General features: G+C 28.8%; 1 protein-coding gene across 1 annotated transcript in view; it reads left to right on the top strand.

Annotated features, from left to right (window-relative positions):
• Positions 1-26,005, top strand: part of bnl (fibroblast growth factor branchless) — a 97,674-nt gene that overhangs the window by 55,597 nt on the left and 16,072 nt on the right. The window contains exon 2 of the mRNA XM_076405405.1: positions 21,916-22,019. Coding sequence (XP_076261520.1) covers positions 21,916-22,019 — 104 coding nt within the window. The remainder of the gene's footprint in view (positions 1-21,915; positions 22,020-26,005) is intronic.

The following is a 26,005-nucleotide window of genomic DNA, read 5'->3' on the forward strand; positions in this document are numbered from 1 at the left end:
TACTTATATACAAGAAAATGATGTTCTAATTTTATTCTGATGTTCTATTTCAAGTAAAACGATGATGATGTCAAACGATCTATTTCTATCAAGTTACAAGTCGAAATTAAAGAACAGCGATTGATTTTTAATGGTTAATAAGACCCAGTTGCTTCACCTCTCTTTGTTTATAAATTTCCACATAGTTTCCACACTTAATTTCGCATTTTTCCGCTTTGTTTAAAGAATACAGTTTAAACACTAGCTTAAGTGTTTTGTTTGGTAAAATATCTAGTTTCTAATCGGCTTTCATAACACGCCTAATTGTGGGATTTAGAAGGGTATTAAGTATTTTTCTTTATAATTAGCATACTGTAAATGTATACAGTTAAGTCGAATGGCACAAGGTTGGGTTATATCCTCAATTTTATCAATGTAATGCAGTCACGCCTATTTGATACTGTTGAATATATTATGGTCTTGGGGTTGGAGATATTTTTGCTAAATCAAAACTAAAACGGTGTTAGCCTATATACTCTGATTGTCATCTACAGCACTCCTTGATTATTTAAATAATAAAAAGTTAATTAACACGCCACACAGAACACTCTAAATATTTAATATTTCATCTCCTACGGTTTATCAAAGTTGTTTATTATTTCAATACGCACAGTTCGCTTTTGAGGGACGGGCCTGAATCCAAATTGTTTGAATTTAACTCAGCACTGTAATCTTGTTCATGGTACGCCAGAATATTACCCAGTTAGCTTTCTCATAGATGGTAATCTCGATTAAATATATATTTGCTTTTAAACTAGTACAGTACAACAATTGCTCTACTAGAATAATTCGATGAAATATCTAACATAACATTTTAATTTATCCATAATATTATCTATTACGGTGATTTACAAGCCGGGCAAGCGAGATGAAAAAAAAGGAGAGAAAAAAAGTTATTATTCACACGCTTTCTAATAAACTGGTTCAATCCAGGCATATCTATTTTATCTGTGAAGTTAAACATGTCAGTTCAGAAGATTTGATCCATCATAACATCCGATAAAGCCCTACATTACCCAACTATAGCTGTAATTATTATAAACATATTACATATTTTAGATAAAAATTCGTGTAGTCATTAAGGATGATCATTCAGACTATTATTGATGATTCTGACAGCCATTTACGTTTAGTAGAGTCGGAAACCTTTTGGTCGGCTTTCTTCTCGAGTCTTCTTGATAAAGTATTATGAAATTTACGGTAACGGTTTATGACATTCCTCTGGTTATATCCATCCAAGTGGTGAAATATTAATTTAAAACGGAACAAGGTCGTACGGAACCTTCTGCCGGTGTCCTCCTAAAGTCCGGGCCTTCATAAATAATGACCCACCATCCAAACATTAACCCTTGCGTGATATTCATATAGGCCATTATTAATTTTGAGATAGGGGGATACTTAAAATTAATAACTCTATTAAGAACGATTTAGAATTTATATGATATTATAATTTGGTTTATTTGTAGGCCGGTTAGCTATGAAATTAATTAATATTTGATTTGTTTCATATAGATATTTTGATATAAGAAGCATTCGATATGTTCATAAGAGAATAGAAAATCCGTCTATAAACGTATTAATAATATTAAAATAAATGTTAGACCTTTGAATTCGTTGTAAAATTTCACATTACAAAACAACAATATTTTTAAAATTACCTAAAATTATAACATTTCATTATTACATATATGGAAAACTTATTAAAAATATTTTCGTTTCGTATTATACTAAAATATTGACAGTAGCCATATTTGACGGTGTAGAAAACAGAAAACCTGTCCATTTTTGCCTCTGACATTTTATTCAATAGATATTTTGATAAGAATAAAAATCAATGGTTTCCTCTGAAGACAGAAAACCCAGTATATCTTTGAACGTATTCATAATATTGCAATAAATGTTAGACCATTAAATTCGTCATAAAATGTTATATAAGTGGTACTGTTTTCGTTTTATTACCATTGATTCAACCATTTTTACAAGCAAATGTTTAAAAATGGCCCAAAATTACAAAAATTCATGAATATATGTATGGAAAAATTGCCAAAAATGTGTTTCTATCGTATCATACTCAAATTTTGCCAGTAACTATATTTAATGGTGTAGAAAACAGAAAACCTGTCCATTTTTACCTCTGACTTTTTGTTCAGTGCATATTTTGATATGAAGAAAAATCAATGTTTTTCTCTAAAAACAGAAAACCTTCTATATCTTTGAACGTATTCATACTATTGCAATAAATGTTAGACCATTACATTCGTTATAAAATGTTATATAAGTGGTTCAGTTTTCGTTTTATTACTATTGATTCAACCATTTTTACAAGCAAATGTTTAAAAATGGCCCAAAATTACAAAAATTCGTGAATATATGTATGGAAAAATTGTCAAAAATGTGCTTCTTTCGTATCATACTCAAATTTTGACAGTAACTATATTTGATTGTGTAGAAAACAGAAAACCTGTCCATTTTTACCTCTGACTTTTTGTTCAGTGCATATTTTGATATGAAGAAAAATCAATGTTTTTCTCTAAAAACAGAAAACCTTCTATATCTTTGAACGTATTCATACTATTGCAATAAATGTTAGACCATTAAATTCGTCATAAAATGTTATATAAGTGGTACTATTTTCGTTTTATTACCATTGATTCAACCATTTTACAAGCAAATGTTTAAAAATGGCCCAAAATTACAAAAATTCATGAATATATGTATGGAAAAATTGTCAAAAATGTGTTTCTTTCGTATCATACTCAAATTTTGCCAGTAACTATATTTAATGGTGTAGAAAACAGAAAACCTGTCCATTTTTACCTCTGACTTTTTGTTCAGTGCATATTTTGATATGAAGAAAAATCAATGTTTTTCTCTAAAAACAGAAAACCTTCTATATCTTTGAACGTATTCATACTATTGCAATAAATGTTAGACCATTAAATTCATCATAAAATTTTATATAAGTGGTACAGTTTTCGTTTTATTACCATTGATTCAACCATTTTTACAAGCAAATGTTTAAAAATGGCCCAAAATTACAAAAATTCATGAATATATGTATGGAAAAATTGTCAAAAATGTGTTTCTTTCGTATCATACTCAAATTTTGACAGTAACTATATTTGATGGTGTAGAAAACAGAAAACCTGTCCATTTTTACCTCTGACTTTTTGTTCAGTGCATATTTTGATATGAAGAAAAATCAATGTTTTTCTCTAAAAACAGAAAACCTTCTATATCTTTGAACGTATTCATACTATTGCAATAAATGTTAGACCATTAAATTCGTCATAAAATGTTATATAAGTGGTACAGTTTTCGTTTTATTACCATTGATTCAACCATTTTTACAAGCAAATGTTTAAAAATGGCCCAAAATTACAAAAATTCATGAATATATGTATGGAAAAATTGTCAAAAATGTGTTTCTTTCGTATCATACTCAAATTTTGCCAGTAACTATATTTGATGGTGTAGAAAACAGAAAACCTGTCCATTTTTACCTCTGACTTTTTGTTCAGTGCATATTTTGATATGAAGAAAATCAATGTTTTTCTCTAAAAACAGAAAACCTTCTATATCTTTGAACGTATTTATACTATTGCAATAAATGTTAGACCATTAAATTCGTCATAAAATGTTATATAAGTGGTACAGTTTTCGTTTTATTACCATTGATTCAACCATTTTTACAAGCAAATGTTTAAAAATGGCCCAAAATTACAAAAATTCATGAATATATGTATGGAAAAATTGTCAAAAATGTGTTTCTTTCGTATCATACTCAAATATTGACAGTAACTATATATGATGGTGTAGAAAACAGAAAACCTGTCCATTTTTACCTCTGACTTTTTGTTCAGTGCATATTTTGATATGAAGAAAAATCAATGTTTTTCTCTAAAAACAGAAAACCTTCTATATCTTTGAACGTATTCATACTATTGCAATAAATGTTAGACCATTAAATTCGTCATAAAATGTTATATAAGTGGTACAGTTTTCGTTTTATTACCATTGATTCAGCCATTTTTACAAGCAAATGTTTAAAAATGGCCCAAAATTACAAAAATTCATGAATATATGTATGGAAAAATTGTCAAAAATGTGTTTCTTTCGTATCATACTCAAATTTTGACAGTAACTATATTTGATGGTGTAGAAAACAGAAAACCTGTCCATTTTTACCTCTGACTTTTTGTTCAGTGCATATTTTGATATGAAGAAAAATCAATGTTTTTCTCTAAAAACAGAAAACCTTCTATATCTTTGAACGTATTCATACTATTGCAATAAATGTTAGACCATTAGATTCGTCATAAAATGTTATATAAGTGGTTCAGTTTTCGTTTTATTACCATTGATTCAACCATTTTTACAAGCAAATGTTTAAAAATGGCCCAAAATTACAAAAATTCGTGAATATATGTATGGAAAAATTGTCAAAAATGTGCTTCTTTCGTATCATACTCAAATTTTGACAGTAACTATATTTGATGGTGTAGAAAACAGAAAACCTGTCCATTTTTACCTCTGACTTTTTGTTCAGTGCATATTTTGATATGAAGAAAATCAATGTTTTTCTCTAAAAACAGAAAACCTTCTATATCTTTGAACGTATTCATACTATTGCAATAAATGTTAGACCATTAAATTCGTCATAAAATGTTATATAAGTGGTACAGTTTTCGTTTTATTACCATTGATTCAACCATTTTTACAAGCAAATGTTTAAAAATGGCCCAAAATTACAAAAATTCATGAATATATGTATGGAAAAATTGTCAAAAATGTGTTTCTTTCGTATCATACTCAAATATTGACAGTAACTATATATGATGGTGTAGAAAACAGAAAACCTGTCCATTTTTACCTCTGACTTTTTGTTCAGTGCATATTTTGATATGAAGAAAAATCAATGTTTTTCTCTAAAAACAGAAAACCTTCTATATCTTTGAACGTATTTATACTATTGCAATAAATGTTAGACCATTAAATTCGTCATAAAATGTTATATAAGTGGTACAGTTTTCGTTTTATTACCATTGATTCAACCATTTTTACAAGCAAATGTTTAAAAATGGCCCAAAATTACAAAAATTCATGAATATATGTATGGAAAAATTGTCAAAAATGTGTTTCTTTCGTATCATACTCAAATATTGACAGTAACTATATATGATGGTGTAGAAAACAGAAAACCTGTCCATTTTTACCTCTGACTTTTTGTTCAGTGCATATTTTGATATGAAGAAAAATCAATGTTTTTCTCTAAAAACAGAAAACCTTCTATATCTTTGAACGTATTCATACTATTGCAATAAATGTTAGACCATTAAATTCGTCATAAAATGTTATATAAGTGGTACTATTTTCGTTTTATTACCATTAATTCAACCATTTTTACAAGCAATTGTTTAAAAATGGCCCAAAATTACAAAAATTCATGAATATATGTATGGAAAAATTGTTAAAAATGTGTTTCTTTCGTATCATACTCAAATTTTGCCAGTAACTATATTTGATGGTGTAGAAAACAGAAAACCTGTCCATTTTTACCTCTGACTTTTTGTTCAGTGCATATTTTGATATGAAGAAAAATCAATGTTTTTCTCTAAAAACAGAAAACCTTCTATATCTTTGAACGTATTCATACTATTGCAATAAATGTTAGACCATTAGATTCGTCATAAAATGTTATATAAGTGGTTCAGTTTTCGTTTTATTACCATTGATTCAACCATTTTTACAAGCAAATGTTTAAAAATGGCCCAAAATTACAAAAATTCGTGAATATATGTATGGAAAAATTGTCAAAAATGTGTTTCTTTCGTATCATACTCAAATTTTGACAGTAACTATATTTGATGGTGTAGAAAACAGAAAACCTGTCCATTTTTACCTCTGACTTTTTGTTCAGTGCATATTTTGATATGAAGAAAAATCAATGTTCTTCTCTAAAAACAGAAAACCTTCTATATCTTTGAACGTATTCATCCTATTGCAAGTGTTAGACCATTAAATTACAGTTAGTTTAGGTACAGTTTTCGTTTTATTACCATTGATTCAACCATTTTTACAAGCAAATGTTTAAAAATGGTCCAAAATTACAAAAAATCATAATTAACGATTTCATGTGACGTAATACTAAAATTTTGACAGTAACTATATTTGACGGCATAATACGCTTAATTATTGTACAATAATATTTAACCCTTGGGTGATATTCATATAGGTCACAATTAATTTTGAAATATAGGAATACTTAAAATTAATAACTCTATTGAGAACGTTTTAATAATTTATAAGATATTATAATTCCCTTTATTTGTAGGTCGGTGAGCTTTGAAATTAATTAACATTTAATATTGTTTGTCTTTACTATTCTCCATCAAAATATATATAATAATATAATATAAGACTAATGTGAAGAACTAATTATTTAGATGGGAAATTAAACAACACATTCACAGTTTAATTATAGATGGATAGATAATTTAGAAACTGAACTAAAAAATGAATAATGAGTTTTTCATAGGTTAGGTCTTATTATAGATCGTTGGAACAATTTTGCCAAAAAATTTCATATAGTACAAGCCATTGACCACTGACCTTGCAAATGCGTCTTTTGACTTTTTGACGTCGGAAAAATTACTTAAGACAAAGTGACAGTTATTCACCTTTTGTATTCAAAATTGTTGATCGGTTATATTTAATCGTATCACGTAATTATTGTCAACCATATTAAATAAGCCTCTACCTTAATTTTAATGTGTATTTTTAATCAAATTATGTAGTTCTCGGTTCATCAAGGAAGCCGGCATTATCTGAATCGATAACAATGATCAATAAAACAAATGAATAACTCGAGCCCCTTATAAATATTAGATATAAACAACCATAAATACGTTCATTTTATCTTATAATCTATTTTTAAGAATTTGTTTTATTAGGGTGGTGAATTCATTTTGAGGTATTTACAACAGATACTTCTTCTTTTCTTTATGTCAATTCATACATCACTCAGTAAGTCCTCGATCTGGTGTATAGGTGACGCAATTTTTTAAAACAGCAAAACTGTCTAAATATCCTAAATTATCACAATTTTTTTGCTCAGAAACATTTTTCACAGTGTACAGATTTCCTGATATGGTGAATTATGGTTTTACCAGAGAAATGGCAAAAGGATATCGATCAATACGGCATATAGATCATTGATTAGTCTTTGAGACTTGAACTTATTTATAAATGTTCGCCAATAATTGATATATAATTCATTTTAAAAGTCTAAAGCTTGAAGCAAACGTTTGTATAGAGAAAGATTTAACATCAAGATAATAATATGCGAACTATTTCATTTAATCTCATTAAGACTGGAATAATGTAAAGGTGGATAATAATAGAAAAGTGTCGTAGTATAACCAGCAGATAAAAATTAAACTATCATTAGTATAATAACTGAAAAACAAGGATGGCAAGCTGAAATATCTAGACGAAAACTATTTTGTTGACCCATTTAGTCAGTGTTCTACATCACTGTCTTCACGCTGAAAATGAACCGGGCATAAATCACTAAAATTCCTTTATTTCTTGTCTGTATTCGCCAGCAGGCATCGGTGAATATGTAAACGAGCTCATTTGAGACATCAGAATGTAAAAAAGCCCTTTTTGTCGTTAAGTGACTGTTAAAAACAGTTCCAGAAATATCCAAAAACTAAAACTTACGTTCGTTTTAGCTTGACAACGTATATCGGAAATAGCACCTCACCAAAAAGGCATATTATTCAGTACCAGTTATAGAAATGTCATTTTTACCTCTGACTTTTGTTCAGTAGATATTTTGATATGAAGAAAAATCAATGTTTTCTTCAATGTATTCATACTATTGCAATAAATATTAGACCATTAAATTCGCCATAAAATTTAATATAAGTGGTAAATTACAATTAACTTATATTAACATTATATTAACTTATATTAAAAATTACAAAAATTCACGACTATATGTAAGGAAGAATTGTCAAAAATACTTTTCTTTGGTATCATACTCTAATTTTGACAGTAACCATATTTAATGGTGTAGAAAATAGAAAACTTGTTAATTTTTTGCTCTGATTTTTGGTCAGTGGATATTTCGATATAAAGAAACATCCATGTTTTATTCAGAAAGTAGAAAATCATGTGTATCTCCGAAAGTATTAATAATAATGCAATAAATGTTAGACCATTGAATTCATTGTAAAATTTTCCATCAGACACCTCATTTTCATTATTTTACCTTCAACATAAAAACGTTTACAAGCAAATGTTTAAAAATGGCCTAAAATCGCAAAATTTCATGACTACATATATATGGAATAAATGTCAATAATGTTTTGCTTCATATCAAACTAAAATATAAGTTTTTATTATATTATAGTTAATATTATAAGTTTTTTTGACGCTGTAGCTAATCCGTATTTTCCTCGAAAAACATAAAAACCTTCATATTTCAGAAAATACTCGAAATATTAAAATAACCGCTTGACCACGATGTTTATCGTGATTTTTTACATATGTCCAGTTATTTTTATTACTAGGTCATGATTACAAACATTGATAAAAGAAAATATTTAAAAAATGGCACCTCATCAAAAACCCATATTACTTAAATTCCAATTATAAAAAAAGATAAGCTGTTTTCAATTATAATTAAACTGAAATCAAGTAATTTTCTTTTATTTATTAGTTCTGAATAGATTATTACCAAGCATTTACTATAATAAATGTAAACAGTTAATGGCTATGGTGCGTGAAAGAATGTTACTCATCTTTAGTCCAGATCAACAAACTATAATTATTGTTTCTCACAAATGTCTAAATATTGGCTAATATCTAATTAATCCTGTGGTGTTACTAACAATATTTATGAACAGCGTCAAAGAAACCGTAGTAATTTGACAAGAGTCAAACTATTTTAACAATTATAAAAGATGAATCGTTATAGATGAAACTGATTAGAAAGAGCGACCATTACTTGCTGTTATATTATGATACTATGAAGAACTAGAAGACGATTCGAAAACTAATACAAAAATAAACATATGTTATAATGAAGGAAATTTATTAATGCTTGCTGATATTAATTAAATAATAAAAACTAGAAGTAATATGGTTTAACCGGTTTAAATTTATTGCTTTTCCTTTTATTAATAAACTCTAATTCTTTACTGGTCGTAAAACCAAATCAATTTAGGGACAAATACCACCGTATCATGGTCATTAGTTAACGCTCTATTTAACGTCAATATTATACATCGTTATAGATCTCTGGGTTTTTTTAAGTTCAAAATTAAATAGAAATTCGGGAAGATATATTTTTAATTAACTGTGCATAAAATGTGTTGGATTTATCCTAAGTGAATGGAGATAATACTTGGTGGACCGGGTGGTCACTATATTACTTTCCACTTTAATTTTTATGTGGAACACTTATGATAGGACACTTTTAAAGTGCTTGAGTCGACTTATTTATCATTTAAAAAAATTCTGTCTACGGTTTCTTTGGTCATCTTAAAATACATTTGATGTACAATGTATGTGTTTAGCTTCAAGAGCGACGTAAAGAAATCTAAAGGATGATTTTTGGCAAAGCTACAAGACAACTATCAACAGGCTGGTGTTATTTTTTATGCGGTTATATGTATATGCATTAAGCTTAAATGGTCAGATTTTTTATGCAATAATGTCAGTGCTAACGTCCTATGCAATTCGTTTTAATTGTTTCCTTTTTGTCACATCACTGAACTAATTATTATTATGACATAAGAGCGTGTGAACTCATACAGACGTTGAGTACATTTTATTTTTAAATACGACATTTTCGTAAACAATATTATTATTTATAAATATTAACGAGCGTATTCTCTAATATTTCTGTGGTTTTATTTAATTACTATGTAGCTATTAATTCGAGAAAATAAATAAAGCATAACGATGTGATTGATGCTTTTGTCAACCTGCATCAATATTGTTTCTTGTTAACCATCTAGTTTCATTCGAACTAAGAGCAAACCGCTAGAACAGTTAATTTAAATTTCAAATCTCGAGCTTGTGTATGTAAATTTGAGAAAAATATTCGGTGAAGCTGGAACGAAGAACGAAATGTTCATTATGGAATGTAGGTATTCTCATTTTTCCCCCAATATTCCTTAAATGGTCCGCGTTAAAGATAATTGTTCACAACCCATAAAGTGCGATCGCAATTAACTACTTAACTATTATTTTATTTTGCGAAATGTTCGCCTGTTATTTTACGACTAGAACTACGGTTAACATATTGGCCTTAATTTATCCCCCATTTCATTAAATTGATTAATTTATATCGTAAATCAAAAGCGGTTAAAAGAAAAGCACGTCACGCTCGAGAAGTGGCGAATAGACACCGAAATCTTATCAACATTCTGGGTATAATATTTAATGTAATAATTTAACCATAACTATGACGTCCACAGAAGATAATAATATTCCAAGATGGTTCGGCATTTAGAACAAACGCTGTATTATATCTTGTCATCTCGGGTAGATAAAATATAGTATATCTTTTTCTCCTCTCAACTTAACAATTAGATGCTTCTTAAATGGTATAATATATTGCTACATTTTTAAGTCAGTCTAAGTCTATTTCTCTTGAATATTATCTTTAGTTAATATAGGAATCTGTTTTTATTTATGCAATTTTTATATTATTTAATGATAGTCATTATAATAGTTATTAGTCCTTTTTTATGAAGAAATCACTAAATAGGCTTAGAAAGTGGAGATTGTCAACTTCTTTTTTAACTTATGTTATTGAAATGTTTACAGTACAGGCATTTGTTAGCATAGAAAACATAATTCGTTAATTTTTACTTGTAAATTGTTATTAAGAAGATCTTTTGACTTGAATAGGAATTGGAGTTTATCATTATAAACAAAGATTCCCCTAAAACTTTGAAGGTATAAATAATAATGCAATAAAGATAAGAGCACCAAATTTGTCTTGAAATTCTCTATGAGTGGTGAAATTTTCATGATTATATCATTAGCATAAGAGGTTTTAGAAAGGAAAGTCTAAAAATGGCAAAAAATTGCAATATTTCATGATATCAACCTAAAATTATAACAGTACACGTATTTAATAGCGCAGGAAACAGAAAACCTATCCATTTTTACCTGTAGCTTCATGTTAAAAAGTTATTTTGATATGAAGAGAAGTTGATGTTTTTTTCCCAAGAACTGAAATTTCCGTATAACTTTGAAAGTATGAATCATATTGCAATAAACGTTACAGCATCAAATTTGCTATAAAATTCTCTATAAGTGATGAACATTTCATTATTATATCGTTGGCGTAAGAGATTTTAGTGAGAAAAGTCGAAAAATGACCAAAAATTGCAATATTTCACGACTATATATATGGAAAAATTGGCAAAAAAACTTTATGTCTGATATCAACCTAAAATTATAACAGTACACGTATTTAATAGCGCAGGAAACAGAAAACCTATCCATTTTTACCTGTAGCTTGATGTTAAGAAGTTATTTTGATATAAAGAGAAATTGATGTTTTTTTCCCAAGAACTGAAATTCCCTTATAACTTTGAAAGTATGAATCATATTGCAATAAACGTTACAGCACCAAATTTGTTATAAAATTCTCTATAATTGATGAACATTTCATTATTATATCGTTGGCGTAAGAGATTTTAGTGAGAAAAGTCGAAAAATGACCAAAAATTGCAATATTTCACGACTATATATATGGAAAAATTGGCAAAAAAACTTTATGTCTGATATCAACCTAAAATTATAACAGTACACGTATTGAATAGCGCAGGAAACAGAAAACCTATCCATTTTTACCTGTAGCTTGATGTTAAGAAGTTATTTTGATATGAAGAGAAGTTGATGTTTTTTCCCAAGAACTGAAATTTCCGTATAACTTTGAAAGTATGAATCATATTGCAATAAACGTTACAGCATCAAATTTGTTATGAAATTCTCTATAAGTAGTGAACATTTCATTATTATATCGTTGGCGTAAGAGATTTTAGTGGGAAAAGTCTAAAAATGACCAAAAATTGCAATATTTCACGACTGGACACCATGGAAAAATTGGCAAAAAAACTTTATGTCTGATATCGACCTAAAATTATAACAGTACACGTATTTAATAGCGCAGGAAACAGAAAACCTATCCATTTTTACCTGTAGCTTGATGTTAAGAAGTTATTTTGATATGAAGAGAAGTTGATGTTTTTTCTCAAGAACTGAAATTTCCGTATAACTTTGAAAGTATGAATCATATTGCAATAAACGTTACAGCATCAAATTTGCTATGAAATTCTCTATAGGTGATGAACATTTCATTATTATATCGTTGGCGTAAGAGATTTTAGTGGGAAAAGTCTGAAAATGACCAAAAATTGCAATATTTCACGACTATATATATGGAAAAATTGGCAAAAAAACTTTATGTCTGATATCAACCTAAAATTATAACAGTACACGTATTTAATAGCGCAGGAAACAGAAAACCTATCCATTTTTACCTGTAGCTTGATGTTAAGAAGTTATTTTGATATGAAGAGAAGTTGATTTTTTTCCCAAGAACTGAAATTTCCGTATAACTTTGAAAGTGTGAATCATATTGCAATAAACGTTACAGCATCAAATTTGCTATGAAATTCTCTATAGGTGATGAACATTTCATTATTATATCGTTGGCGTAAGAGATTTTAGTGGGAAAAGTCTGAAAATGACCAAAAATTGCAATATTTCACGACTATATATATGGAAAAATTGGCAAAAAAACTTTATGTCTGATATCAACCTAAAATTATAACAGTACACGTATTTAATAGCGCAGGAAACAGAAAACCTATCCATTTTTACCTGTAGCTTGATGTTAAGAAGTTATTTTGATATGAAGAGAAGTTGATGTTTTATCCCAAGAACTGAAATTTCCGTATAACTTTGAAAGTATGAATCATATTGCAATAAACGTTACAGCATCAAATTTGTTATAAAATTCTCTATAAGTGATGAACATTTCATTATTATATCGTTGGCGTAAGAGATTTTAGTGGGAAAAGTCTAAAAAAGACCAAAAATTGCAATATTTCACGACTATATATATGGAAAAATTGGCAAAAAAACTTTATGTCTGATATCAACCTAAAATTATAACAGTACACGTATTTAATAGCGCAGGAAACAGAAAACCTATCCATTTTTACCTGTAGCTTGATGTTAAGAAGTTATTTTGATATGAAGAGAAGTTGATGTTTTATCCCAAGAACTGAAATTTCCCTATAACTTTGAAAGTATGAATCATATTGCAATAAACGTTACAGCATCAAATTTGTTATGAAATTCTCTATAGGTGATGAACATTTCATTATTATATCATTAGCGTAAGAGATTTTAGTGCGAAAATTGTAAAAAATAACAAAAAATTGCAATATTTCACGACTATATATATGGAAAAATTTCCGAAAAAGTTTATGTCGGATATCAACCTAAAATTATAAGAGTATACTATTGAATAGCGTAAAAAACCGAAAACCTATCAATTTTTACCTGTAGCTTGGTATTAAGAAGATATAATAAATATAGATAAAATAAAAAGGACCATAATGAATAATGAATTTGTTAAAAAATTTCGCATCTTATTCCATTATATCATGATAGAAATATTTTTACGAGGAAAAGTTTGTTATAAGATAGTTTCGTACAAATAATAAAAAGTATAGCTGGCCAATAAATGGTATACCACGTTAACAACAGCATTTATCTTGCTTTATAATGATCATAAAATGAAACTGTGTAATAGGTATTTTAAGCTATTGGCTGTATTACAGAGATTTTCTGTATCAAATGTCCGCATATACTCAATAATGTAACAGAGAGAACAATTTAAAGTAATTTAATATCAGCACTGTTTTAGTCGTTTTTTTTAAGTATTATATCACAGCATTAACAACACTTATTTATATACCGTACGTTCTCCGGATCATTGTATAAAAATATATTTTTTTTCTGTTGAAATGCAATCGTAACAAATCGTTTTATGACCGATTAACCTAAATAAATTTCGAACTGTTTTATTCATAGAATATAGGTCCGAATTTTCCGACTAGTAATTTTGATAACCAAAAAAAAAGGCAAAAAGTATTCAGTTCCGCATTGGCTTGGCTGCCAATCAAATAATTCGTCTTCTAAACCAACCGAAATGTCAACAACTGAAAATACATCTGATCAACCGATGTTTCGAGTTGAAACATTTTCCCGTTATTGGACACGATAATGTTTTGCTTTTTATGGATTCGAAATTCATGATACAACGCGACTCAACTATATAATATAAGCAATATTTTTTACTTAGGGGACACGGCATGATCATACAAAGCGGTGGGTATTACTGATTTAATATGGATTTATGAAAAGCGAAAGTGTCTAGTCGGAGTATAAATTTAACACAACTTGCGATGTACAAATGCCCGCAAATTGCACGCTCAGGGTACTGGTGTCATTATAGATGTTAAACTGTCAATTGCGTATATGAGTTATATAGGCACCATTTTTATTTTACAGGTGTATAAGCAATCTGAAAAGGATCTAATGAATGTTTATGAGGTCTGACATTAAATTGCTATTGATATATCAATTAATAAAAAGCATTTTCATTGAAGGCTCGAACATCGTGCACCATTATTTATAATAACTCTTGCTGTACATGTATATGTTCACAATCATGATCCACCACGTATATTTTGTGTAAAAAGTATTGTTATTAGTTAATTTATTTTGTCACCTTCAAAACGCCTTGAGTACTAATTCAGCTTTCAAAGGCCGAAAAGTCAGACGGCATCAGATCAGGAGAGTATAGAATATTGTTAACTTGTTGTCTTGATTTAACCGACGATTTTCGAGTATCAGTTTCTTGTTTTTAGCCACATTATCATTGTTGTTATAAATTTTTCGGAAACTTTTGCATTATATACTTAAGGGTGCATAAAAATATATACGCTCAGTATAGCCTGGTTAAAAGGATTGTCAAACAAAATACCAAAACAGGACACGGACTCAAAATAATTAAACCATTTGATCTTGTGTAGTGTAGTGCACCTGTCATTGTTTTGTGATTTGTGAAAAGAAAAAAATATAAGCAAAAAGTTGACAACTAACATCGAACAACTACCCTATTCACCTGATATAGCACCATTCCACTTACTGTATTATTTTTGAAGAAGTATACAATAAATTTAAATAAATAAGAAATATTTTGTGCTTTATTGACCAACTCCCGGTACTTTTTCAACAGAATGTAAATTCCACACACGGAAAAAATACCTATTAACATACAATAATATAAATGTATACGGAGCATGATGATATTGTAGGTTATGAGGCAAAGAACAGTGACGTTATTTTTACACCGGGTACTATATCAGATGCCGGTACTACTTAAATCAAAATGTAACATCATATTTACTGAAACTATTGTAAACCATAGTTACTGAATAATTAATGAACATGTGAAACAAAATGTTTTCGATATTTTTATAAGGGGTAAGAGAATAATAAATATATCTGTTGTATGTAAATAAAATGGATAATACAAGGGTTTAAGTCAGTGTACCTTGTAGCTTCGTTTATTAAAATAATCTCATTTCTCATTATATGGAGAATTGTGTTGTTAATATTCAAGGTTGAATAACTATTAACAGTACAATAATTCAATAACAGCCGAGTTATTTGGATGAATAGAATTGTATAAAAGCAATAGGATTATTGTTTAAATACCTTTTTATTTTCGTTTATTTAATACCAATATTTTTTCACGAAAATTATTAAATTGGTGTAATAGTTATATAACTGTTTATCTTTCAATCGCTTTATACTAATTCAAAACTGGGGCTATAAATTATTTTCGGGTATTTTCATATTGACAAACTTATAGACCGCTACTTTAGAAAAAAAGCACCGCCAGGGAAATGTGGTCCTAGGCAAGGAATTAAGATATATCTTAATCAGAGGAATTTCTGGTACGCATTTTTTCATAAATTTGACTTTCTAATAGAGTCAATAGTTTTGTTTGATTTAAATTTAATCTCAAGAAGGCTTTAGTCGTGAACTTGTCATAGATAGAGGCTTGTAAATATTCTAATACGATACTATGTTCATTCATACTAATTCATTCATATATTCATAGACCATAAAATTACTAAAAGGTAAAATTTAAACCGTTGCATGATTATTTCTAACTTTACTCAGGTGATGTTTGTTTCTAAATTAAATAATACACAATATTGGCAACTAGATATATCACCAACTTAAACCTTAACCGAGTGGGGACATCAGTCTGTCTATTTTATTGTTACTTCCTAATTCAGTTTAAAATCAACTAGCTACAATCATTCATAGTATCATTATAATACTGAGTCAAAAAATAATCTTGTTTGTTTCTTCTAGCATTCTTATAAATGCATTTTAGCAATGTTGTAAATTTTTAGTACGATAAGACATTTTATTATATATATAGAAAATGGACCGTTAAAATGTAAAAATAGTAGAATAATCCTTACTTATATAATAATTATTTAAAAAAACTGTTATATAGGAATTAAGTCAGCGTGGTGTCCAAAGAAACTGAATTAATATTAAAGCTTATATGATATATTTGCATATTAACATAGATTAGATTTATTAACAAGAATACGTTTACTTTAAAGTCAATGATTTTCTCTATTAAATAGGAACATTACTACATAATCTGGTTGAAGCTTAGAGAAAATTTACATTCCTATTTTTGTATTCAATCCATATTGAAATGTTTATCATTTGGTAGATTTTTATTATGCTAAAATGCATTCATACCCGTTAATTTTAAGCACATTGCCGAAACCACTCTGAAAATATAAAACACAGAACTTGTAATGTTATTTTTTCGAGTAAATATTGATTGGAATGATAGCAATTTGGTGTTGAGCCAAAGGAGAATATTTTGTTGTCGATATTTTTACATTTACAGTCACAATAAAATCACAACCTTGATCTCAATTTAATAATCCACATGCCTATTCCCATAGTTCTGATACATCATAATACCAAATACGTATACGCAACAGATATGAAGACGGAACGTTCCCAAGTAACTTTCCCTTAAATAAATGACCCAATAAATGAATTTAAATAAAATCGATTATTTGAATATGTACACAAATATGCCGAGATATATATTTAAGTATGAAGATTTACTACTATATCCTGCTGTTAAAGTTAATAATGTAGTTAATCAAAACAAATTGATATATGTCGTGAGATAAAATCAAACAGGTTAAAATTTAGTATGCAAATACGGCATGAAAATCAAGACATAATAGTAATACTTGTAGCCCCGAAGAAATAAGTAATTTTACGATTTTCCTCCAACGAACCTTGGATGGCGACAATTTTTAAATCCGTCACACGACCTTCAGATCCCTTAAAACGCTTTACACGCTGAATTTATTACACTTTACTCGCTTTTATTTTATAATCCATTATTTAAGACCTTATTCCCATTCAAGAATCGAAGCTCTCGATTAAAAAAATTAATATAAACATTAAGAAAGTGTTGTTTTGAAATAACGTACATTATACAATTTCAAAAAAAACACTATTGAATTAACAAAAAATTACGATTTTAAATGACAAGAAAAATACAAAAACAATTAAGTTGAAATAAATGTCTGAGATATTTTTATTGCGTGTTTTATTTATTTTTTTAATATCATGAATGTGTTGATTTAATGACAAGCGAAATAGCATTACAATTATGTAATTAATTAACTAAAAGCCTTGTAAAAAAACTGGAACGTTTAGACAAAAACAATACAGAACACTTTAAAAACATTTTTTAATAGCAACAACTAATGGTCAACTGTTATTCTTAACAAGCACATCTGTCTATTTTATATTTACTTAACAGCTTTATAAAAAAATTAATAATATTAGACAAATAATTATTTATAATAACTAATTTTATTACTGGTTAGGAGCTTTTAAATTCTGAATTTCAAAATTCAAAGTATTTAAATAAAATGAGTGGGAAAAAAATGTGCTTATTTTAGAACCACACACCACACATAAATAATATTAAGTTTCTAGTAGAGTAGGGTTCACAACTTACAAGTTAACTATTAGATGTTTTGCGGTACTGGAGTAATAGAAAACAGAAATGAGACGTATACGTAATAAATCTTTTACCGCTAGGAAAACTAAATAATGTTCAGACGATTTTAAAGAAACAACGTGGTTCTATTCGTTATTGCCCCTATATCTTTCCACTTCTGACTATCTCCAATGAAATATTACACTACTCGTTATTATTGGAAATATATATATATTTTTCCCTCTCACTCCCTCTCCAACACACACACACACACATTGTATTCTAGACAAATAATTTTTAACTATTTTTAAATTACTCTGATGACGTTATTAGTGTTTGTCTCAACTAATATTCGAAATTTATTTTCTTGGTAAAACTCATTCGTTTCTCAGAAACAACCAATTTTTTTTATTACACCGTCTGGCTATAATATTTTTATCTGCCTTCTCAATCGGATTTACTTTGACAGAAAATATTAAATACTATATTAAAATAAAATTCAACAACAATAAACGTTTTAATGTTTGATGTTTTGGAATGAAATATTGTAGGTAACGATATGTTGGGCTTTTTTTATAAATAATTATATATTGCAGTTTGAATTTTTTTACACGAAATAACTGTGAGGTGGCGACATCTATGTATCAAGCCCATTACTAGTTGATTTAAAAATTGAGTAGAAAAACTACAATAGTTACATTTTTTTTAATATTTAATTATTACATTGTTACTAGTCGTTTCCATCTAACCTACAATTTGTCTTTATGATAACTTAAATTTAGGTATATAACTAGGAGGACCCATCGGCCCTATCACAGTCTCTGGTGAAATAATGTTTATACATGTCACTGCTGTATTTCTTATTATATGCACTTCACTGCACAACACTACACAATATCAGATGGTTTGATTCTTTTGAGTCTGTGTCCTGTTCTGGTTGTATCCAAAAACTGAAATATTTCAAATTCAAAGAATGGAGACTTTCCTCATGCCCCCTTGCAATTCTCTTGATTTCTTGATTGACTGTAGGTATCTGAAGGTCTGGATGTAGGTGATCAGTCCTATAGTAATGGTGCGCCCACAATACCTCTTAGGACTTTGTTCTGAAAATCTTGTATTTTATTTATGTTACTCTTTGCAGAACATCCCCATAATTAAACTCCATATGTTCATATAGGTTTCAGTATTTGCTTATATATTAGCAATTTATTATGTACTAATAATTGTGATTTCTTCCAATTAGCCAGTACATTTTCCTATATATCAATTCCAGTTCTTTTCTTTTCTTCTTTATGTGTTCCTTCCAGCGAAGTTTTGCATCAAGATTCATTCCGAGATATTTTGCGTTGTTGCTATATGGAATGATAGTATTATTTAATGTTATTGGTGCTTGTACGGTCTGTTTATTAGTGAACTGCACATGTACAGATTTACTTTCATTAATTCTTATTTTCCAAGCTTGTGTCCAATTATTTATATTGTCACTTGCCTGTTGTAATTTTCGTGAGGCTTCTTCACTATTGTCTCCGACAGCTATAATCGCAGTATCATCAGCAAATGTAGCCATCGAAATATTCTCCATTTCTGGTATATCACAAGTGTAGAGTAATAAAGCATTGGTCCCAGTACACTTCCTCGTGGTACACCTGCTTTAGCTTCTTTTATTGTAGAGTAAGCTTCTTCTGGTTTGACTCTAAACATGGTTGTAATGTATGATTTTAATAGTTCGGTGTGTTGTTTTGGTAGCATCTTCTGTAGTTTATGAAACAAGGCCTTCATGCCAAACCTTATCGAAGGCTTATGTTACATCTAAGAATATAGCTTAGCATACTTTTTTACTCCCGTAGGCTTTTTCAATAACATCTGTTATTCTGTGGACCTGGTCAATTGTTGAGTGCTTATTAATAAACCCAAACTGGTGTGTTGGTATTATTTTTTTTCTCTATGATAGAGTTAAATTAAAAATTATTTATGCTGCACAATATATTGAAAAAGTAAACAGGTTCCGAAGGAGATTGTAAATTTTAATTGAAATTGTCTAGACTGAGAATTAAAAACAACGAAGTAGAACAAAAGCATCAATCGTGAAATAATGAAAGAAACAAAGAAAAATGATCAAATTATCTCTACTTTCACCACATGTCTGCCGTGTTTCAGATTTAATCAATCCACTGAACGATTACAATCACAATTACCATTACGCACACTACCGGTATATATATATACCCATAGATAATTGTAGACGATTTAAATAAAACGTTTTTCTATTTAAATCTTAGAAGTTTCTGGCATGATAAACTCCAAACACAAACCACACACAAACATTCTATGCTGAATATCTTTGGAATGCACGTCTAATAATGCTCCTAAATTATTTTAATTCAACATCCGATTGTGTGCGTGTGTGTGTCCGTGAATGTTTTGATCGAGATCTTTTAACTTCATTGTTTTTTATTTGACGCAAAATAATCGTCTAAGAATGAAAAAAACAAGTCTATATTAATGAATCCATACTTGAAATTTATCTCCATCAAATTTAATTGCTTTTTTATAAGATACACTTAAAACATATTTGTGTACGGGGTGATTCGAAAATCTTATTCTTAGATTTGACTACATTTGCGATGCATAACTCGGTTTTCTAAACAAAACTAAAAGTGTACGGCCGGCTTTTTTGTGTTGTTCGTGTTGTGGGACGTGTTATTTTAGTGTTTCAACAGTGAATAGGCAAAAATTGCAAAAATATACCCCGTTAACTCGCACCTTTCAACACAAAAGCAGCTTGTTTAGTTTTAAAACAATCTTTTTCGGTGTGGAGTACATTGTATATATTTCTACTCAAGTCGAAAATATAGATGTTTATGCGTAAATGTGGTCCTAAATATTTGTCGTAATTAAAAGAAAACAACAGAGAAATGTTAAATAAATCGATAAATATCCGGAGCAATAAAATGAAATGTAAACATACCTTGTTCGATTTCAAATATATTTCTTTGAAGAATATTTCTGTTGTTATAAGAGTGTATCATATACAAATACGTCAAATATCAATATATAACACCTAATAAATATTGGATGACAACGGATGCTCGCTAAGGGCTGCTGGGAATAATACTCCTGACGTATTTGTCAACCTAATCCCCAAATTTGTTGATTCACACTTAATATTAATACTGTATAAATATCGGGTGTTGAATAACAACGAAGAAAAGTTCTGTATAAATATCGCAAAAAGTGGCATGCCTTTATGATGCCGCTGTCAAAATACGAAAAAAGATCGAATTTCGTTAGGAAATATTTTTATATATGAAAAATTGGAAAGTTGAAAGAGTGCGGTAATAAGCGATGTCAACAAATAGACAGCCTTGGGCCACATTAAAAATAATGATAATAAAAATATCGAACAGTAACGAAACAAAATTGAATCGAACAGTCAAGCTTCAAGCATTTTCCCTGCTAAACGTTTGAAACCTGTCCAAATAAATGTGTTAAATATATTATCACGGACAAATATTAGCATTGCAATAATATATATATGCAATTACACTTACGCAAGATGAACGTCGAATATTTATGATGTTTCGTTTTGTGATAATAGTTTTACATGTCGGGAGAGGATGTTAATTTAGATATGTTATGATGTACAACAAACATACATTGTAATGAGTGAATTATTAACGCCTTTTGTTTATTTCCAGCTATAATGCAACGTACTACGATCGGAATAGGACAACTGAGAATTCAAGGAGTGTTCACATGCCAATATTTGTGTATGGATGAGTGCGGCCTGTTGTATGGATCGGTAAGTAGAAGAATCATCATCATTATCGCACGGAAATAAAAAGAAACACGAAGTGCAATGTAAAAAATCTATTTATCTTGGCACATTGTACCTCGTAGGGACAAGGCCCATTAAAACCGAACTAAAATAAATAAATGAGCAAGATCTGATTGAATTTATTAACACCGTCGAGAAACAAAAACCGAAACAAGAAAAATGATACATTAAATCCCTTATCAGCTCGATCATCTAGTGGTTTTTATTACTTCGGTCATTCATTACAAGGGACCGTAAAAGTAAATGCATAGAATTAGAGTTTCCAGACATATTTTCTTAAAACTGTTGTTCGACACATGTAGACGCTGTAAGAAACTATAAAAAAGGTGCCTGAATGAGGGTAAACAATGTGAAATAAAATCTTACCACAGATAGTACCAACATTTCTTTTAAGATACTTACTGCCTTATACGGTCAGACTATTGTTAACTGGCTATAAGAATCTTATTTACATTCTGGGATAATGTAGGGAAAAGAAACAGAAACAGAAACACAAACAGATATTTACCTTAATTTGGTGGCTGCCTCATTATACGGAATATTCCCGATATGTTAATTAAACCTTTTTTTCTTGCCTTCCTTCCTCGTGAACATTCTAATCTTCCATCTTAAATTAAAATCCAATATTTCGATTCATTTACTAAATTCAAATTTACCACCTGACAAATTCTAATACATCTGATACTTAATTTTAAATCAAACAATTAATTTTATTGCATTCACCCCAGTTTATCATCGAATTTTATATATTTAAACTAATATTTTATTTGCATCAATTACTCTAGTTACCTAAATCAAAATATAACTTGTCTGCGTTGTTTTTTTATATATATTGACACGTCTTTGTCTATATTGACTAGAAGTCAAATATTGATATAAGAGTTTTTATCCAATTACTATATACGAAACTAAATAGATCGCTGAGACCATGTATTTTTCTCTATAAAAACGACATTGGTCTTATATAGTCACGGGATTATCTTCTCAAACTTTCAGTGGAATGTTATATCAACACCTAACAGATATATAAATTTGTTACTTAAATATAAATAGGCATTTTCGAGCTAGTGAATTCAAAACATTAATTAGCATGTCACCGCTAATACATACGGATATTTCAAATGAGCAATCCTTAATTACTCATTACTACACGCTTTAGATTACCTTAGGATCTCTGTGTCGGTACTATTTCTGATTTTAAATCTATATTCCTTCAGAACAATCGTCAGATACTTTTTTAAAATTATTATTTAAAAGGCATCTGCATTCTATTTTTGTTCAGATGTTATTTATGGTGTTTTTTTTTGTTTTCCGAAAGAAACGAAAATTGTTTTCACAAGTGCTCCTATTATTCTCATTATTTATTACTTGAAAAAAAATGGTCGATATAAAACAACGGCCATCTGATTTTATAATGTTAACATTTCCATTTAAAAATGAACTCTTTTGAAAATTCAGATCTCTTACTATTTTAGGGATTTATAACAAAGTCAAATTTGGCTCAGTGTTGCTGATACGCCTCTACAATCGTTAGTAATAATATAAAAAAGACACCGTCTGAATTATTTACCGCCTATTATAAAACGACTATTGTCAAATAGCTTATAAGGGTCTTATTTACATACTTTTATGTCGAAGAAAGAAAACAGAACAAGAGATTTCCTTTAATTTGGTTTATTTGTTAATTAAAATTGTTCCACCTTTAGGATATTTTAAAACAAGGTAATTGGATATTTACAGACCGAATATCTGTATAAATAAAATTATGGACAAACATATTGCATATTTCTGATAGCATATTATTCGAAATAAAAACAAAACTGAATTGTGTATGTTTTTTCCCTAATAACATAACAAAAATTTAACTGTATATTCAATCAAAAATTAGCTCCATTTTTTTTTCGATAATCAGTAAATGTGTCAAGAAGGGTAATAAAAATGTATAATGTTAAACTAGCTTTTCCTTTAAGTACTTAATTCCTACAATTGTGTTTAAACAGATTTAAATCGGATAAATTTGACTTGTTATTTCTATAATTTTAATTATAAATATACCGAATACTCGTGTACGCCTAAGAGATTATTTTTTAAATTTATTTGACACGATTATTGTAATAATACTGTGTCCAATTAATGTGTGTCCCCCAAAACACCAGCTCTAAGAGGCAATTAAAATTGTAAATATTAAAATTCCTGAACACTATGGGATGGTGTTTGAATAAGGGTAAACAATATGAAATAAAATATAACCAGAAGATAGTGCTAGCGTTTCTTTTCAAATATTTACTACCTACCATAGAATGAACTATTGTTAACTAACCATAAGAATCTTATTTATGTCCGAAGAAAATGAAGAAAAAAAAAAACAGAATTAATTTGAAACTTGAATCGTTATAGGAAATTATCTCTTTAGAAATATCTAAATTGTTTATGCTATTATTATCAACTTAATCTTTAAACTGTAACCATCATATAGTCCAAATATTTCTCTGTGCGATTTTTTTTGATGAATAAAATTGAAGAAAACAAAACTGTTATCTCGTAACCACTTGAGTTTATATTAAAAATTTACGGGTAAAAGCTGGATAGTGTCTGTTGGATTTCTAGAGGATTTATACCCTAATAAATGTACTTATATATAGTCATAAAACTGTAATATATTTAACGAAAGATCGGTAGATACATTAAGGGTAAACAATCGTTGATTAATGTCTAAATAATACCGAACTAATTAGTTATAACGCATAGACGTAGTCACTTTATTAGTATTACTGTTTTCTATTTCATAACTAGTTCGTCCATTAAGTTGGCGTTTATTTGGTAAATTGTAAATACGAACGGACATGTTTAATTGAATAAAATTAATAATTTAGCATATTAAAATCGCATACCATGTCATTCAGTGTCATTGAAAATCACTTTTAAAGACTCCATAAATACGATGGAATTCGTTCGTTACGAACGTTCATGTAAACTAACTGATTTATTTGCAAATGCTGGAAGCTTTGTTAGTTCTTGATGTTGTTAAGGATGCGAGGCCTGCCTCAGCTCAGCTCTATCTAGTTTCTTGTTTCTTAACAAACAAAATAACAGAAAAAAATTTGAATGATCTTTCTCGTTGCGTGACGTAACGATATGTAGGGCAAATAATTTTAGAAATGCTTAAGGCACTGTTAAACAAGAGACAGACGTCCAATGTATTTTAAGAAGATTCAGTAGCCAGTTAGCATTGTGAATAGTATTAATAACCCGGTATAAATAAACAATATTCGGACATAGAAGAGCGATTGTCTTTAAATTTAGTACTTGTAACTACGGTCGTATATTATTTTAGACACAAATAATATATAAAATAATGGGTCATGAAATGTGCTTTAATAGTTTTACAAACGATATACGTTCTATATTTATCTAAATCAATACAGAAAACGAAAATAATACTCACCACTAATTTCATAATACGTACTAAAACTTCTTATTCACATACGAGTATAATATAAAGTATGGTAAGAAAACGAACGCTGATGCTAACACAAAAAAATACTCCTGAATATTTCATAATCATTCTCGAAGAAGCGCGCGATAAGCTCAAGCGGATTTAGGTTGAAAAACAGTATTTTGTCATCGAAAAAGTTGTATATATTAAAATGTTCCTTTCCCAATGAGAAATCCGTTTGATATATAGACGTATTTAATAGGAAGGCATGCCCTTCTATCTAAAATCTATAAAAATGCCTATTAATTATTAATTAACTGCATAGAACCTCCATCTGGTATTTCCTATCGATGATAATTATCATTTTTAAATTCAGTTAATAAAATTGGTGGCATTTCTGCATAAATATTGAAAAATTCTACATCAAGGATTACCAATATTCGACGTTGTTATCAATGCTTTCAACAATTTTAAAGATAATTGATATAAAACCAAGTTTTAAATCCTTTTAGGT

The sequence above is a fragment of the Rhynchophorus ferrugineus genome, unplaced genomic scaffold (genome assembly GCF_030347505.1).
Source record: "Rhynchophorus ferrugineus isolate W39M unplaced genomic scaffold, kcgeb_rfMv2 rfM5, whole genome shotgun sequence".
In the NCBI taxonomy this organism is placed as follows: Eukaryota; Metazoa; Arthropoda; class Insecta; order Coleoptera; family Curculionidae; genus Rhynchophorus; species Rhynchophorus ferrugineus.